General features: G+C 45.6%; 6 protein-coding genes across 6 annotated transcripts; 4 read left to right on the forward strand and 2 right to left on the reverse strand.

Moving 5' to 3' along the window:
* Nucleotides 1-1,551: 1,551 nt before the first annotated feature.
* On the forward strand, nt 1,552-2,373 carry CCOS01_10488 (uncharacterized protein; the record flags this gene model as incomplete). The annotated part of the gene is made up of 1 exon (XM_060458643.1): nt 1,552-2,373. One exon carries the CDS (start codon nt 1,552-1,554, stop codon nt 2,371-2,373), a length of 822 nt encoding a protein of 273 aa, XP_060310445.1.
* Nucleotides 2,374-2,921: 548 nt separating this feature from the next.
* Nucleotides 2,922-3,920, reverse strand: CCOS01_10489 (retinol dehydrogenase; the record flags this gene model as incomplete). The annotated part of the gene is made up of 3 exons (XM_060458644.1): nt 2,922-3,301; nt 3,380-3,561; nt 3,637-3,920. 3 exons carry the CDS (start codon nt 3,918-3,920, stop codon nt 2,922-2,924), a joined length of 846 nt encoding a protein of 281 aa, XP_060310446.1.
* Nucleotides 3,921-4,585: 665 nt separating this feature from the next.
* CCOS01_10490 (X-Pro dipeptidyl-peptidase protein) lies at nt 4,586-5,497 on the forward strand (the record flags this gene model as incomplete). Its single annotated transcript, XM_060458645.1, has 1 exon — nt 4,586-5,497. The coding sequence occupies one exon, from the start codon at nt 4,586-4,588 to the stop codon at nt 5,495-5,497; it is 912 nt and encodes a 303-aa protein (XP_060310447.1).
* Nucleotides 5,498-6,603: 1,106 nt separating this feature from the next.
* Nucleotides 6,604-7,282, reverse strand: CCOS01_10491 (uncharacterized protein; the record flags this gene model as incomplete). The annotated part of the gene is made up of 2 exons (XM_060458646.1): nt 6,604-7,013; nt 7,066-7,282. 2 exons carry the CDS (start codon nt 7,280-7,282, stop codon nt 6,604-6,606), a joined length of 627 nt encoding a protein of 208 aa, XP_060310448.1.
* Nucleotides 7,283-8,078: 796 nt separating this feature from the next.
* Nucleotides 8,079-8,821, forward strand: CCOS01_10492 (uncharacterized protein; the record flags this gene model as incomplete). Its single annotated transcript, XM_060458647.1, has 4 exons — nt 8,079-8,197; nt 8,260-8,422; nt 8,490-8,602; nt 8,677-8,821. The coding sequence occupies 4 exons, from the start codon at nt 8,079-8,081 to the stop codon at nt 8,819-8,821; spliced, it is 540 nt and encodes a 179-aa protein (XP_060310449.1).
* Nucleotides 8,822-9,856: 1,035 nt separating this feature from the next.
* CCOS01_10493 (uncharacterized protein) lies at nt 9,857-11,527 on the forward strand (the record flags this gene model as incomplete). Its single annotated transcript, XM_060458648.1, has 5 exons — nt 9,857-10,025; nt 10,086-10,632; nt 10,689-10,752; nt 10,802-11,148; nt 11,206-11,527. The coding sequence occupies 5 exons, from the start codon at nt 9,857-9,859 to the stop codon at nt 11,525-11,527; spliced, it is 1,449 nt and encodes a 482-aa protein (XP_060310450.1).
* Nucleotides 11,528-14,230: the final 2,703 nt, after the last annotated feature.

Raw genomic sequence — 14,230 nt, forward strand, 5'->3', positions numbered from 1 at the left:
AAAAAAAAAAGTGCTAAATGACACGAGGTCTGAGACTGCCCCTGACCCTGAGCCGATCAGACGAACGGGGTCACCCGGATTTTTGGAGAGGGGAAGTCCAGCCGGCGGGGCTGCATCCAGCATTTGGGGTCTGAAATTTTTTGAACGCTGAACCCATGTTGATTCCGGTTGCTGGCTGTCGTCCGTTCTTATTCTAAATGCATCCTGGCATGAGCTTCGGAAAGTTGATGTAATCAGGAATAGCGCTCTAGTCTTTGTGAGCTGTGAGCAACTCCGCTTGTTCTTGCTATTTTTAACCTTATTCTTACGTTTACTCGATACTAGGCGAGTACCTCGGTCTTCCATTGACTGGAGCCGTCTGATTGATATACCTAGTGCAGATCTGAGATCACGTTCAGACATCGAAGAACTCCTGTTTGCCAAAGCCTGGCATGGCGTGAAGGGCTAAGGCTTGCTGTCGCTACATTTTGCCAACAATATTTGCATGCGATAGTGGTTGATATCTTGCCAAGACCAACGCCGATTAGACTTCTCGGTGGTCTTACTTTCGTCACATCAGACCGTACCGCCGGGTTCGCGAGGAAGACAAGTTGACCTGATGCCAAATACTTGGCATGGAATGATGTCCCTCTCGGACAGCTGGGCGGAAAGCTATCCAACAGGCGATCTTGGCGGGGTAATAATCCATATCGCCTGGTAAAGAATTGTATCCCAAGTCAACCATATAACCCGATACGACGGTAAAACTCCTTAGATTGCGTACGTGAGCCCAGCAAGTCATCGCACGGCTCATCGCCTCTCACTTGTTGCGCTGCCAAGTTTGTCTCCGCCGTCATAGCCGTGCCCACTTGCAGGATCACTCCCAAAGCCAATATGGCTCTCTACCGACTTGCGAAGTTCTCTCTCGAAACAGATTCAGCTGCGAACTACGGGCAGCTCCAGGCAAGAAGTAACGAGGAGATCGGATTTCTCTTGTCGTGAGACTATTCCCGCCTTGCGTCCATGAAACGGTCAAAATATGGGTCTCCATATCGGTCTCATTGGCTGCACATCACGGATGATGCGCGACCAGGCCTTACCCCAGACAACCCGAAACGGCTTGCCTGTCAGACATCTTGACTTGGAGTGTGTCGCTAAATCCTGCCAACCAACTTCGTCGTATTAATAGAACAGCCCGGGTCTGATTGCTAAAACCAGCCTTTTGAGAGGTCAACCACGATGCGTCCGATGGTTGTCCATTATGTGATGGAAGTTTGGACAGGTGCTAATCTTGGCTCAAACATGGCCTCACCGACTCCTCCCAAATGCCTCAATGAGACGGAGCTGTCACAACACAGTGGCGTCTTGGCTGAGGTTTAGATGGTGGACTACGGACAAGTTAGATATATAAAGCAGTGTGAAAGGTCTCTCAAAGTCAGTTTCGAGTAGAAAGTCTTCAGCCTCCAACGCGTCTTCCCTTTCGAGTTTATCTATCAAATTCGGTCGTGCGCTGGTTCGCCGGCATCTCATAATCATTCAATTCGAGACAAAGCCTATTTCCACGATACCATCATGACGTTCGAATGTCTCCTCCCACTGAGGCTGTTTAGCCCTGCCTTCTTCTACTCGATCCTTCTCTTCTGTTCCATCGCCATCCTTACTAAGGCTGAAGATCCCACCTCTTCACCAGCTCAGCAAAGCGCACCCTTCGTAGACCAGGCCACAGGCCTGGGTATGGAGCGCTTCTTCGGAGCTCGTACCTCGTTTGCCTTCGCGATGGCTCTGCCAGAAACAACTTCATCATCTTTCATCGGCCAATTGTCATTCCCGCTAGTCAACGGTGCTGGATGGGGCGCCATGGGCTTGACCGGCGACATGGAAGGAAACTTCTTCCTGGCAGCATGGCCGGATGGCAATGGTGGTGTCATGGCTACATTCCGCCAAGGAACCAACGAGGACAACCCACCCGAAGTCAAGGGCAACTTCGCCGTCCGGCCTATTGCAGAGGGCGTCTCCGTTAACGCAACGTCTCTGACTTATACCTTTCTCTGCGAGAACTGTCTAGATGCGACTTTGGGACTCGGTCCGGAGGCCACGAGTGCCAACGCCGTAATGGGATGGGCTCTGTCGGAGAAGGCCGTGAGAAACCCCGGAAACCCTGGGGCAACTTTGGGGTTCCACGAGAGAGGATTCGGTCCATTTACTGCGCGGCTAGGCAACGCAAAGTCTGCACAGTTTGATGCTGTAGCTGCCACAGCAGGGCCACCCGTTTCTGGGTCAAGTCGAGCGGTTGCGGTGACCCCCAATGCGTTCCGCGAGGGGGAGGGTGGAGATGACGATAAGAAGAAAGGGGGTGGGAAGGGTGGTGATGATGACGATGATGATGATGATTAGCCAATTGGTTAATTTACTAAATCTAAATAAAATCAACTGTTAAAGATTGCTCATTGAAGAGCTCTGCTCAACTCAATTCACCTTTACAATACACCAGTACTGCCTACATGTAGCTCCTGCAAAAGTTTTGAGTTTCCGACCACTTCTGGACCCCTCTGATTTGGTGCAAGCCTGAACTAGATCAACCGCATTCTGCTTCTGTGACAGCACGTATTTCCAGTGGGAAAGATTATACGTCTGAATAGCGTAGGAATTGGCAATCGTACTAAAACTAATATCGATAGTCAGGGTAGCAACAATGAGTGCTGTCCAAAACGTGAGGAGCTTTGACGGATTCCGCCTCTCCTGATCAACCGAGGTTTCAGAGCACCTCCCATACATCTCAATCATGGATCTTACCCCGCAAGAAGAATATACATCTTGGGCGGGATCCGTGTTCGACTCCCTTGCAAGGTAGATCACTGAGTTTATTGATATCGCAGATCTCAAAAACTGTCTTGAGTTCTGAACCCCTCTTGCGAGTGCGACCGTTCCAATCAGGGGCAGATCTACAGCAAAGTATCAGAAGAAACCTCCTTCCAGTCATCCACCAGTTTAATTGTGTCAGCACACTTCTTGGTCAACTGAGAAACTGCGTCCGGTCCAAGGGCAAGGCTGACAGGTAAGGGTCGCCCCTGAGCACTTCCTCTGGATCCGACCGTGTCAATGATGCGAGAAACCGCCTTGGCGGGATCTCCAGGTTGCTGTTGATGAGCTCCCTTAAATTGGGCATAGAGCGGATCAACAATAGGCTTGTAGTCCGGGTTCTTCGTCTCAACATAGACAGTGTTGTTGGCGTTGAGCAGTTCGGTGCGGAAGAAACCTGGCTCTACAAGAAGTGTCTTGAGCCCCAATGGTGCAACCTCAAGATTAAGGGCCTCAACAGCACCTGATTTCAGGGGACGTTAGTCAAGAAAGTTCCTCATCCCGCCATTCAAACTTTTCTTTGGAGAGCCGGGGGGAATACCTCTCAAGGCGCTTTTAGAAGCGCAATACGCCCCTAGGGTAGGAATACCTCCCCACGCGGCGGTCGATCCTATGAAGACAAATGTCCCAGATTTGCGTGCTCGAAAATGAGGTAAGAAGGCTCGAGTGGTACCAAGTGGTCCAAAAAGGTGCGTCTGAAAGACTTTGTTCCAATCTTCCTGGCTAATATTTCATGGATCAGGTACACGTACCTTCAATAAGGATCAAGAAGCGATGAGTCAAGTGAGCGCAACTAACCTGTCGTCCTCTATGGTTCCAAAGTGGGAGTAGCCTGCATTGTTGACTAGCACATCAACACTGCCGTAGATGCTGAGGCTGTCCTGGGCCACCTTGTCGAACTCGGCCTGGTCGGCAAGGAGGTCCAATTTCAGTACAGCCGCGCCGGCTTCACGAAAGTGGTCTATCTTCGAGGTGTCGCGAGCTGTAGCAATGACTTTATCTCCTTTAGCAAGGAGTGCCTTGACAAACTCGGCGCCAAAGCCTGAGGTGCTTCCCGTAATGAGCCAAACAAGAGGAGCCATGATGAATCGGTTATTGTGAATGAATATTGTGCTTTTGGGTCTGAGTATGATTTTGAAGACGGAGTTCAACGAAGTGAATGGCAGTTGCAGAAGATTATAAGATAATCTGAATCCAAGAAATTTGAAATCAAGGGGCGTGCGGCTTTTGTCCCAGCAAGGCAAACTTCGTTCAGTCAGTGGACTTTAGACGATTTTACGGACATATCGGAAGTAAGGTGAATCATAGATATAAAGGCATAACCTTACAGCGACATGATTCCAGTAAAATGCCGATGTAAGGCCTTATGTCGTCATGTCATGTGGAGTCCGAAGTCCTGACAAATCTCTCGACCGGACGCCATGCCCCCTTTCTAAAGTTATAGGCCTGGCGAAAGTCAATTGTCTAATCCATGGTCAAAGCCAAGAGGTGGACTGGATGCTTGGCAACATACTCATCCAGGGTGACGATAAGACAGGCGACGGATGTTGTCATTTTGGCGGCAACAGAGTAATATCTGAGCCACCTGGACTGCGTGGGTATCGGGCTTGGCCAATCTGTGAGAAAAAGTACTTAAGACTGACAACCAGCTGACCCTCAATGTTACTTTTGAACACTCAAGAAATAACAGTTCTCAGAGATCCTATTCATTACTCAAATCATCTACTGCACGTACGCAACCTCAATCATGTCTCTGATCAGCATCGCCAAAGGCAGCTTCCACTTAGCTGGCCTGCTCCACCGCCCGGAAAACGCTTCATCTTTGGCTCCAGGCCTCGTCGTTGTTCACCCTGGCGGCGGAGTCAAAGAGCAGACTGCCAACCTTTATGCTCAGCGCATGTCTCAACAGGGATTCGTCTCCGTTGCCTTTGACGCACTCTACCAAGGACAATCCGAGGGAAGCCCGCACTACCTAGAAGACCCAGGCTCTAGGGTCTCGGATGTATCCTCTGTTGTGGACTTCCTACAGACCCTAGACTACGTTGATCCTGACGCGATCACAGTTCTCGGGATCTGCGCTGGCGGCGGGTACGGAATCGCCGCGGCAGCCACTGACCACCGAATCAAGGCGGTAGCCGCAATCAGCCTGGTCAACATTGGCGACACGAATCGCCAGGGCTGGCTGAACACCCTGAACACTTCGGATGCTTACGCTACAGTCGAGTCCGCGGCGGAAGTCATTCAAGACATCGCCGGGGGTGGCAACATTACCTACCTCCAATACGTTCCCGACCCTCCCCAAGCCGACACACCCCCAGACCTGGTCGACGCTTGGGACTATTACCGCACACCTCGCGGCTTTTACAACACGTCCGAGAACCGTATGCACCCTGCTTCTGTCCCTCTTATTTATCGTTTCGACTCTTGGCACCTCGCAGACCAGTTTCTTTCTCAACCAACGATCTTGATTGCCGGGGAGGACGCCGATAGCCGTTGGGGCACTGATGACATCTACGAGAAGATCAAGGATTCCAATCCTAACGCAGTGAAGATTTTGGTACCTGGTGGACGCCACATGGATTTCTATGACCGGGAGCTGTACGTTGCTCCCTCGGTTGCTAATGTGACGGACTTTTTCAAAACACACCTCAATCTTTGAGGAAGGGGCAAACATGGTTCAAGAGACACGGCAAGATTTGACCAATCGAGAAGTTTCGCAATGTGGCAAGATAGGGGTACATTTACTTCAATAGTCGTATCTCCTCGACCTTCAGGCTTCAGCCTGGAGACTTCTGAATCACAAAGGCTCTTCAATCCAATTTTCGAACTGAATCGTAAAAGTAAACAAGACCGCACGTGACCCTTTTAGACGCACCAATGATCAGAAACGGGAAGGACTCCCATCTTATGGGGCATATGATGAATTTCCACAACGATTGTAGCGCACTAATAGCCTAGACCACAATCAAACCCGTCTTAGTGAGATGGCTGTCTCACTATTCTTCCTGGTAATATATCGCCTGAAAACTTCCGTTCCCCCGCTATCATGAAGACTTTCTATCCACATTACTTGACGCAGACTGGCTTTCGCCTCAAGCCACAAGGTACCAAGACTGGTCTGTATTAAAGGGTAGAGAATTTCTGACAACCACTCTTGATCTCGATTTCGGAATAATGAGATGGCGCCTACCATCAAGGCCCAGGCGAACACGAAGGTTTCTTCGGCTGTGGTGGGTGAAAAGGCCAGACAAGCCTCTTGGAACTGAACGGCCAGAAGAGGATATTCAGTTTTCAGGCCGGGAAAGCTCCAGAAAACAGTAGTCAAGTAGGCATGAAGTGAAAGTCTGAGAACTTCCACCAAAGAATCTCTAGCATCGTCATAAAAGTCAAGGACGAGAAGATGTGACTGAATAGATGTTAAGAACTTCTCCAAAGTCATGTCCGCCAGTTTTTCCCCTGTCTTGTGACTTGTGTTGATCATCTGTGAAAGAATCTGGACATTCTTCACGCAGATGTACAGCTGTCGGTCAAGGCCATAAATCAGGTCGCGCGAGCGGGAAAAGCAACTCTGATCGATTGACCAGTGCTCGAAATGACGGACCTGACTGGATAAATCACAAGCAGAAGACGAAATGCCTTGGCAGTATACTGGCTTACAGCCGGTACACATGCTGTAAATCAAATCCGCTCTTCATTCGGGATTGTTAGTACCTATACTTCGCTGCCGTGTCAAGGAGAAGGAAGGCAAGATGGAGCGCTGGATGCTTACCGGCGGATCTTTTCCTGGAGAAGAGGCTTTCCTTCGTACGACTTCAGGCCCCCACGAAGATCGATGATTTTTTTCAGCCCCATCATATGCATGTGGGCGCTCTCCATATCTCCAAAGCACTCCGTGATAAAGAGCATGAACATGACCACCGTCGTTGTGGAGTCAGTCAAGGCAGTCTGTGGATCGCTGAGCTGTTTATTGAGTTCGCTGACAGTTCGATATGAGTGATATTTTGTTCTTTCGCTCTTCCGCCCTGTCAGATCATCGAAGAAGAACGAGGTGGTGTACAGGATGGCGTGGAGATAGGCTAGATCGAGCTGGGTCCAATGGAACCAATAAATGTCGGTGGGATCGGAAGCAGAGTACTTGGCGATTGGGTACATGTTGGTCTTCAAATAGGTGAAATCTGAGGATTCCGTTAGTGCACATAGCGCCGAGAAGAGTTGCATCAGACTCACAAGTACAAAGGAGGTTACGAGCACTAACGTCGATTTCTTCGGGGAAACTAACGAAAGCAAAGATGCTAGCTGGGGGAGGAGATGGGAGAGGTCGTCGTATGCCGGTAACGTCGCCATCGTTGTGCAGCTCGTATCCGGCTTCATCTTCCTGGAGGCCGCCATCACGGCCATTCGTTGTGGATGGAAGCCCCATGATGACTGGGGATATCTGCCGCATTTGCAATCTTGGTTCCGTCCGCTTCCGAGTATTCTTGCCCCTCATGACATGGCTTCTTATGAGCTTTCGGTCTCTGCCTGTCGGCAAATCGCTTGCCGTGGTGACGACAAAAGCGAGTCCCTTTGCTACTTGTTCCCATGTCAGCCACCCAACTCGCATGTTCATGACGCATGTAATCATTCAATGCTCGCGTGCAAGGATTTACCGGTTTGTGTAGTTTTTCCCGTACTAGCCATGACTCTCTGAGTATAGGGACGGCACGGACTTTTGGTCGATGTCTTCATTGGGAAAACAATTGGAAATCAGAAGGTGTTGACGGGAAGTCCAACCTAAATCCGTCAGAACTATGTGGACATTAAGAGCTTCCGCTCGAAGCACTGACTCGCTTGCCAAGACTTGATTGTTTCCCTAATTCGATCTAGCGCGATCTGTCTCATGGTTTGAACTTAGTCTCAGTTCCATCCACTTACCCGGCGTCCTCACCACGCCTCACCGAGCACGTAGTCGGTTTCGGTCTGACACAAATCTCCTTTGAGCAACCCGAGCAAAGTAAATGATGACAAAGAAAAAGAGGGAGGGTTTAATCTCGTCATCCAGGCTGTCCGTGGAAAAGCGAAACGCAAACCCGGAGATTGAGCCAAGGCAGTCAATCTACTTGGCTTTGCAAGGAAACGATGAGACTTCATTCCATCAATATCACGATTGATGCCGCTGGAGTGAGTATAAGAACATAATTATTTCCATTGTAGATTTCACTTCTCTGCCGAATCAAATTGATAACAAATATTCTATCAGGATGCGGTTTCACACCATTTACAGCATTGGCATTGTGCTGCAGGCGGCCCACGCAATTGACATGAGAGACTACGCGCCGTCATGTGGCGTAGAGCCAGAATTCCAGCTTTGGTACAAAGAGTAAGCCAGACCAAGTGCTTCTTCGATCCATACGTGCTGATGAGTCGTTAATTCCACTTTAGACTTCTCGGCGCTTTTGAGGACCCTTTCGCAACTGATCGCGCCACCGACTTCTTCGCGCCCGGCGGTGCTTTGATCATCCTAGGAACAAGGAACATTGGCAACAGAGAGATTCTGGGGGCCAGAGGAGCGATGTTGCCCACGGATGGCTCAGTGCAATGGAACGTAGGTTGCTCGGGATTTTCATCTTACAGACAGTGGAATGGAAAGTCGGCTGATATTCTACACATAGCACTTCCCAAATCGAACCTTCGTATCTTCGGAAACGCCAGCGGATAAGACATTTGAGGTTGCCGGGGTTCTGGAGATAAGCCGCGCGATCGACTCAAGCTGCGCAACTACTTAGTAAGTCCTGAGTACTCTCTCCGGTCGCATTCAATTATTTATACAGACTACTGACAAACTCTACATATGTGTAGCTTTCAAACACACTTCACCGTTGCGAAGAACCCGGACACCGGGAAGGCAAATCTCACTCCGCAGGGTGGCAGTTTTATCATCTACGACGGATATTCTATCAACGCTACAAGCGACCCCTGTATTAAAGGGACCAGCAGTCATTGAGCGCGGTTGTTATTCAAGGGATATTGGATTCTGCCTTTAGAGACGAAAGATATCTGCTTATTAGCTTGCTTCGTTTGCCGCTCATTGAGACTGTGCTGTGGGTATACTTAGGTCTTGGAAGTAAAGTTAAAGAATCTGTTACTACTCTGTGTCTTGCACAATCATTCTAAGAAGTAACAAACCTGAACGTCATAGGTTTAGTCCCCTTTAGTATTTAGTATGGGTACTTAGGCAATTAAGGTAGTTCGTACTGAGTTCTTTCATAGTCCTAGCTGAGGCCAGAATTTTTCCCTACTCATAGTTGCTATGCTGACTTGACCACCAAATATCGGCGAAGCCGGGTGAAAAAACCATGCATCCCTTCTCCAAGGAGTTTGGGATCTGTGTGAGGTCGCCGACAAAATGCTGAAGGACATCGGCAGGCCTAACCCCGGCTACCTTACTTACATCTATCTTCGATGCTGAAACTTTCGAAACCCTACCGTCTACGTGCAAACTGCTAGTTTCGAGGTGGTTAGAATGAATGAATAGCATGAATTGAGCTTTACGTTTGTATAGTATACAGAGAGATTGAAAGGTGTCACCAAGCTGTTGTAGGCAGATATCTGGAGACAGAAGAATTGGAGAAATGAAAACACCGCAAATAATTCTGGGGCATAAGAGGTCTGGGAAAAATAATTCTGGCTAGTGGAGCTAGTCCCGGGCTTTTGTAAAACTGCGAAGAAGCCTGCCACAACAGCGTATCCCACCGGGAGGTGACTGCGATGGAGCTCCGCTACGACTCGTAATGCCAACCTACAAACACTCTTGCGTCTCAAAAGAGCCCATAGAAATGCCGTTCATAGTGGTCGGTATATGCATGGGTCGTCCGCGGGGTCGGGATGTAACGCAAGTCCGTCGAGACCATGCAACTGTATTGTCACGGCATAGACTTGATCATTTGTGAGGTATAAAGCTCAAGGTTTGAGACCTTGCCCTAATCAAACATCTCCGTGTCATTGTACCCCCATCTTGAAATAAGTATCCATCGACAAAATGCCTGAGTGTGGTTCAATTGTGGACGGGGTCGTGCGATACCCTCCTTCTGGGATCAATGTTATCATTGTTGGCGCAGGCCTGGGAGGCTTGCAGGCAGCCGTTGAGTGTTGGAGGAAGGGTCATGAGGTTCGAATTCTTGAGAAGGGGGAGGCGATTTCCGAGGCCGGTACGTGATTACCTTGAGGCTTCCTTTCCGCTGGAATTGAACTAATAATATGCCGCCCAGGTGATGTTATCAGACTCGGGCCTAACAGCTATGCCACCTTGAAGGAGTATCCTAAGATGCTCCAGGAATGGGATCAGTTCGCCTTTGACCCCGAGGCATGCTTCTGTCACCGTGACGGACGATTCGCTGTGCCGAAGGCTGAAGTCGAGCATCACCTTCCGGGAGTTGCCACACATGTGATATGGCCCATCCGAGCAAAGCCGATTGTCAGCCGACGAGATCTTGCTATGATGCTTCTTAGTCAATGCAAGCGATTGGAGATTCCTGTGACATATGGTGTAGATATCACCCGTTACTCGGAAGATGGAGAGGGTAGTGCCACCGCCCACGCCGAAGATGGCCGCAGCTTCACCGGGGATGTTGTGATAGCGGCAGACGGCATCGGCTCCAAGAGCTGCAGTGTGACCTTGGGCAAGCCGGTTCGCGCAGTGAGTACAGGTTACTGTGCTGATCGTGTCATGTACTCGACCGACCACATCAAAGATGCTCCTGCTCTGCAAAAAGCGATCGCTGAACTCCAACGACCTCAGATGCGCATGTATACAGCGTGAGTCTTGTCTCAAGTCACTACTTAAATCAAGGGCTTGGCTGACAGAAGACCAGCCCTGATATGTATATTGTCTTTCTCTTGTCAAAGACTCACATCTTTCTCGGCATCACGCACAAGGTAGGTGTTGTTGCGCACCTCTCATTCTAATCTAACACGAGAGACACAGGACGATGGCACGGCTGTGGAATCCTGGTCATCGACCGTGACCCCTGCGCAGACGGCAGACGTGATGCCCGACAAGGAGGGCTGGGATCCAGTTCTCATGGAGGCGATTCACAGCACCCCACCCAACACTGTTGTGCGGTGGAAGCTATGTTGCCGTAACACCCAACCAAAATGGCACTCCGAGGGTGGCCACATCATTCAGCTCGGTGATGCAGCCCATAGCTTCATCCCATCATCTGGAAACGGGGCATCTATGGCTCTTGAGGACGCCATGTCGCTTCCCGAGTGCCTAAGACTGGGAGGCAAAGATCACATACCTCTTGCCGTTCGAGCTCACCAGCTTCTCAGGTATGTCGGCAGGCGTTTACATTATGCACGGCCTCCTTTTTAATTACTTTGTCCTAGATATGAGCGTACTTCGCTTCTGCAACACAATGGTTTCGTCAACAGGCGTCAGGTCCACCGCGACATGAACGAGATTCTAAAGGATGAAAGGCAGCCCATGCTCCTCGGAAAATGGGTCTGGACTCACCATGCCGAAAAGTATGCCACGGAGAATTTTGGAGAGGCGTGTACGGCAATCAACTTTGGTAAACCATTCAAGAACACCAATTTGCCTGTAGGCCATGAGATCCAACCTTGGAGTATCGAAGAAGAGGAAGAAAAGGAGAAGTCTGGTATTTTCAATGAGGATCTGAAGAATACTGGTGACTGGGGATTGGCGTGAAGCACGAGTGAGGTTTATGGCCAGTGCAGATACTTGGTCCTTCAGCGCTTCAATCGAATGGATTTGGCGAGGGTTTGAAGGATTACGGAGATAAAAAAAGAAGCCATTCCTGGCGGAAAATTTGCCCTCGGGTTTACTCCGTTCTCCTAGGCCTACTTTGGTACTCATTCATTCAATCAATCCGACATTATGCTACAAATTCAACCCATTATTGACAGGTAAGAGAGCCTTCAAAAGGCCGCGTGAGATTCGTTGCGCCCTATTTGTGACCACCTCCCTCCAGGCTAAAACTAAAGGCACCAGATCTCTTGCCTTCGTCCCCTTCGCCCCTCTTTCCATCTGCGAACGACGCTAGCTGACTTACGGACCGTCCAGTTTCGGCGAGTATTACCCGACACATCGTTGCAGCATCAAGATCTACGGACCGAAACGACAATACATATCCCACGTCGGACTCTGCGCTAACGAACCAAGATCGCACCTAGTGATACGGTAGTCACTAATGGAAATACCCGGAAGGTTCCGCAGGCTGAGGATTGGACACTTGACGTCCGCGCAATCTAATACTTCACGACTATTCGACGCACTGAGACAAAGTGTCAGAATGATCAGTATCAAGGGGGCTAGAATCATGACACATATACGGACGGAATGAAATGCTGTCATGCAGCCACGGAATCTTCCTTTCCAATCAACCACCTTAAGCGGCCCTTCGTGTTCAGCTATGCTATGACGCTAGTTGTTTCCGAAAAGAAAACCTAGGAAGAAAGAAGCAAATATGTTCACCGTCCGCGAGAATAATTCCATCAAAATACCCTCGATACTGCACCCTTAGTCTCTCAAAAGTACCGTAGAAACTCACGCCGTTCGAACTTGCGTTAGCCCGTACTAACCCTACTAATATTCCGTACCTAGCCCTTTCGGGAGGTTAATTCTCGTAATTATTTAGTAACGCTATACTTAATATAGAAGGTAATAAAGGGTTATTTTTTTATTTTCTACTCCTTTTTAATTACTTATTTACTACTACCTACTACTTATTACTTATTATTTATTACTATTTACTAACCGTACTTCCGTTTATTTTTATTACCCTTATTTTTTTATAAATTATATTACTAAATCTATTATTAATTATATTATTAATTATATTATTAATTATATTATTAATTATATTATTAATTATATTTCTATTATAATATTACGACTTAATACGCATAATAAGGCTAGGGTCCCGCCCTACGGGACTTACGGCGGCTATTATATTATATATATAAAAATACGGACTTAGGGTAACTCCTTTTAAGATAAAAAAACTATAAATAAGTTATATAACTACGATTATATAATAAAATAAAAAACGGACGTTTATAAATAAATAGGACGAATAATTATAAATAAATAAAACGGACGACTATTTAGTAAATAATTAAATAATAATAAATAAGAATATTATAAAAGATATATTTATAAACGAGACTTATATATAATATAAACTTAAGCCGGGCTTAAGAATAGACTTTTTATAGCTTTTTTAATAATTAACTTAATATTAAATTTTATAATCGCTTTTAGCTATTTTTATTAAAAACTTTTTTTAATAAGATTATAATTAATTATTAAAACCTTATTTATTTTATAATTTATAAATATAGTTTTAAAAAAACTATTTATAATTATAATACTATTTATTTAGTACTCGTAACCTTAACTTTTATTAATATATTTATTATAACTAACTAGTTATAATACTTTAATTATTTTTATTTAATAAGTTTATTTTATAAAAAAAACTAATTAAATAGTATAAATATATTAATTATTAATAATAATAGTACTACGTAGCTTATTAAAGTAGCTATACTTATTATTTAATAATTATATAATATAATATTTAAATTTAAAAATAAAAATAAGTAGTTTTATATTTAGTTTATAGCGCCCCGACCTCCCTTAGTATTTAAAACTAAGTACCCTAAACTAAAACTTTATAATAAGTCCCTAAATACTTTTTAAAGATTTCTTATTTAAACTAAGGCTTATTTATATTACTATAAGACCTCTTTTATTATTAAAATAAATAAAGTTTATTACGTAACTTTATTTTTTTTAAAAAAATACCCTTATTTAGTTCGAACTTTTTATAAAAAACTATTTTAAAAACGAACGTAATATTTAAAATAAAAATACTAAAAAAATCTTTAATAACTATAACGAGTTTAAAAAAAAACTTAAAAAAACTTTTAGTAACTTTAATAAAAAACGAATTACTAAACGAAGGTTTATAACCCTTATATAAAAAGGGTTAATTAATAAGTATATATCTAAATTTAAATAAATTATTTTTAAACTCGATTAAGGTAACGAAGTATTTATAATAGCTTTTTATTATAGCTTAAAAAACGAGGTTAAGGACGACTTTTTTTAATAAAACTAGCCTAATAAATTTTATAATTATATTAATATAATAGTTAAAATTAATAATCGACTCTATAAACGACGCTTTAAATAAAAAGGATAGAACGCTTAAAATAACTAAACTAAATTTAATAATAAATATAAATATAAACTAACGATTATTATAATAGGATATTATAGCGGATTAATAAATCTTAACGTTATTAAAAAAAAATAATTTTAATAAAAAAAGGATTTTAAATACTATAATTACGATAAGCCTAGATATATAGTTAAAAACTATTA

This window comes from Colletotrichum costaricense (assembly GCF_030867565.1).
Source record: "Colletotrichum costaricense strain IMI 309622 chromosome Unknown Scaffold_11.1, whole genome shotgun sequence".
NCBI classification, from domain to species: Eukaryota; Fungi; Ascomycota; class Sordariomycetes; order Glomerellales; family Glomerellaceae; genus Colletotrichum; species Colletotrichum costaricense.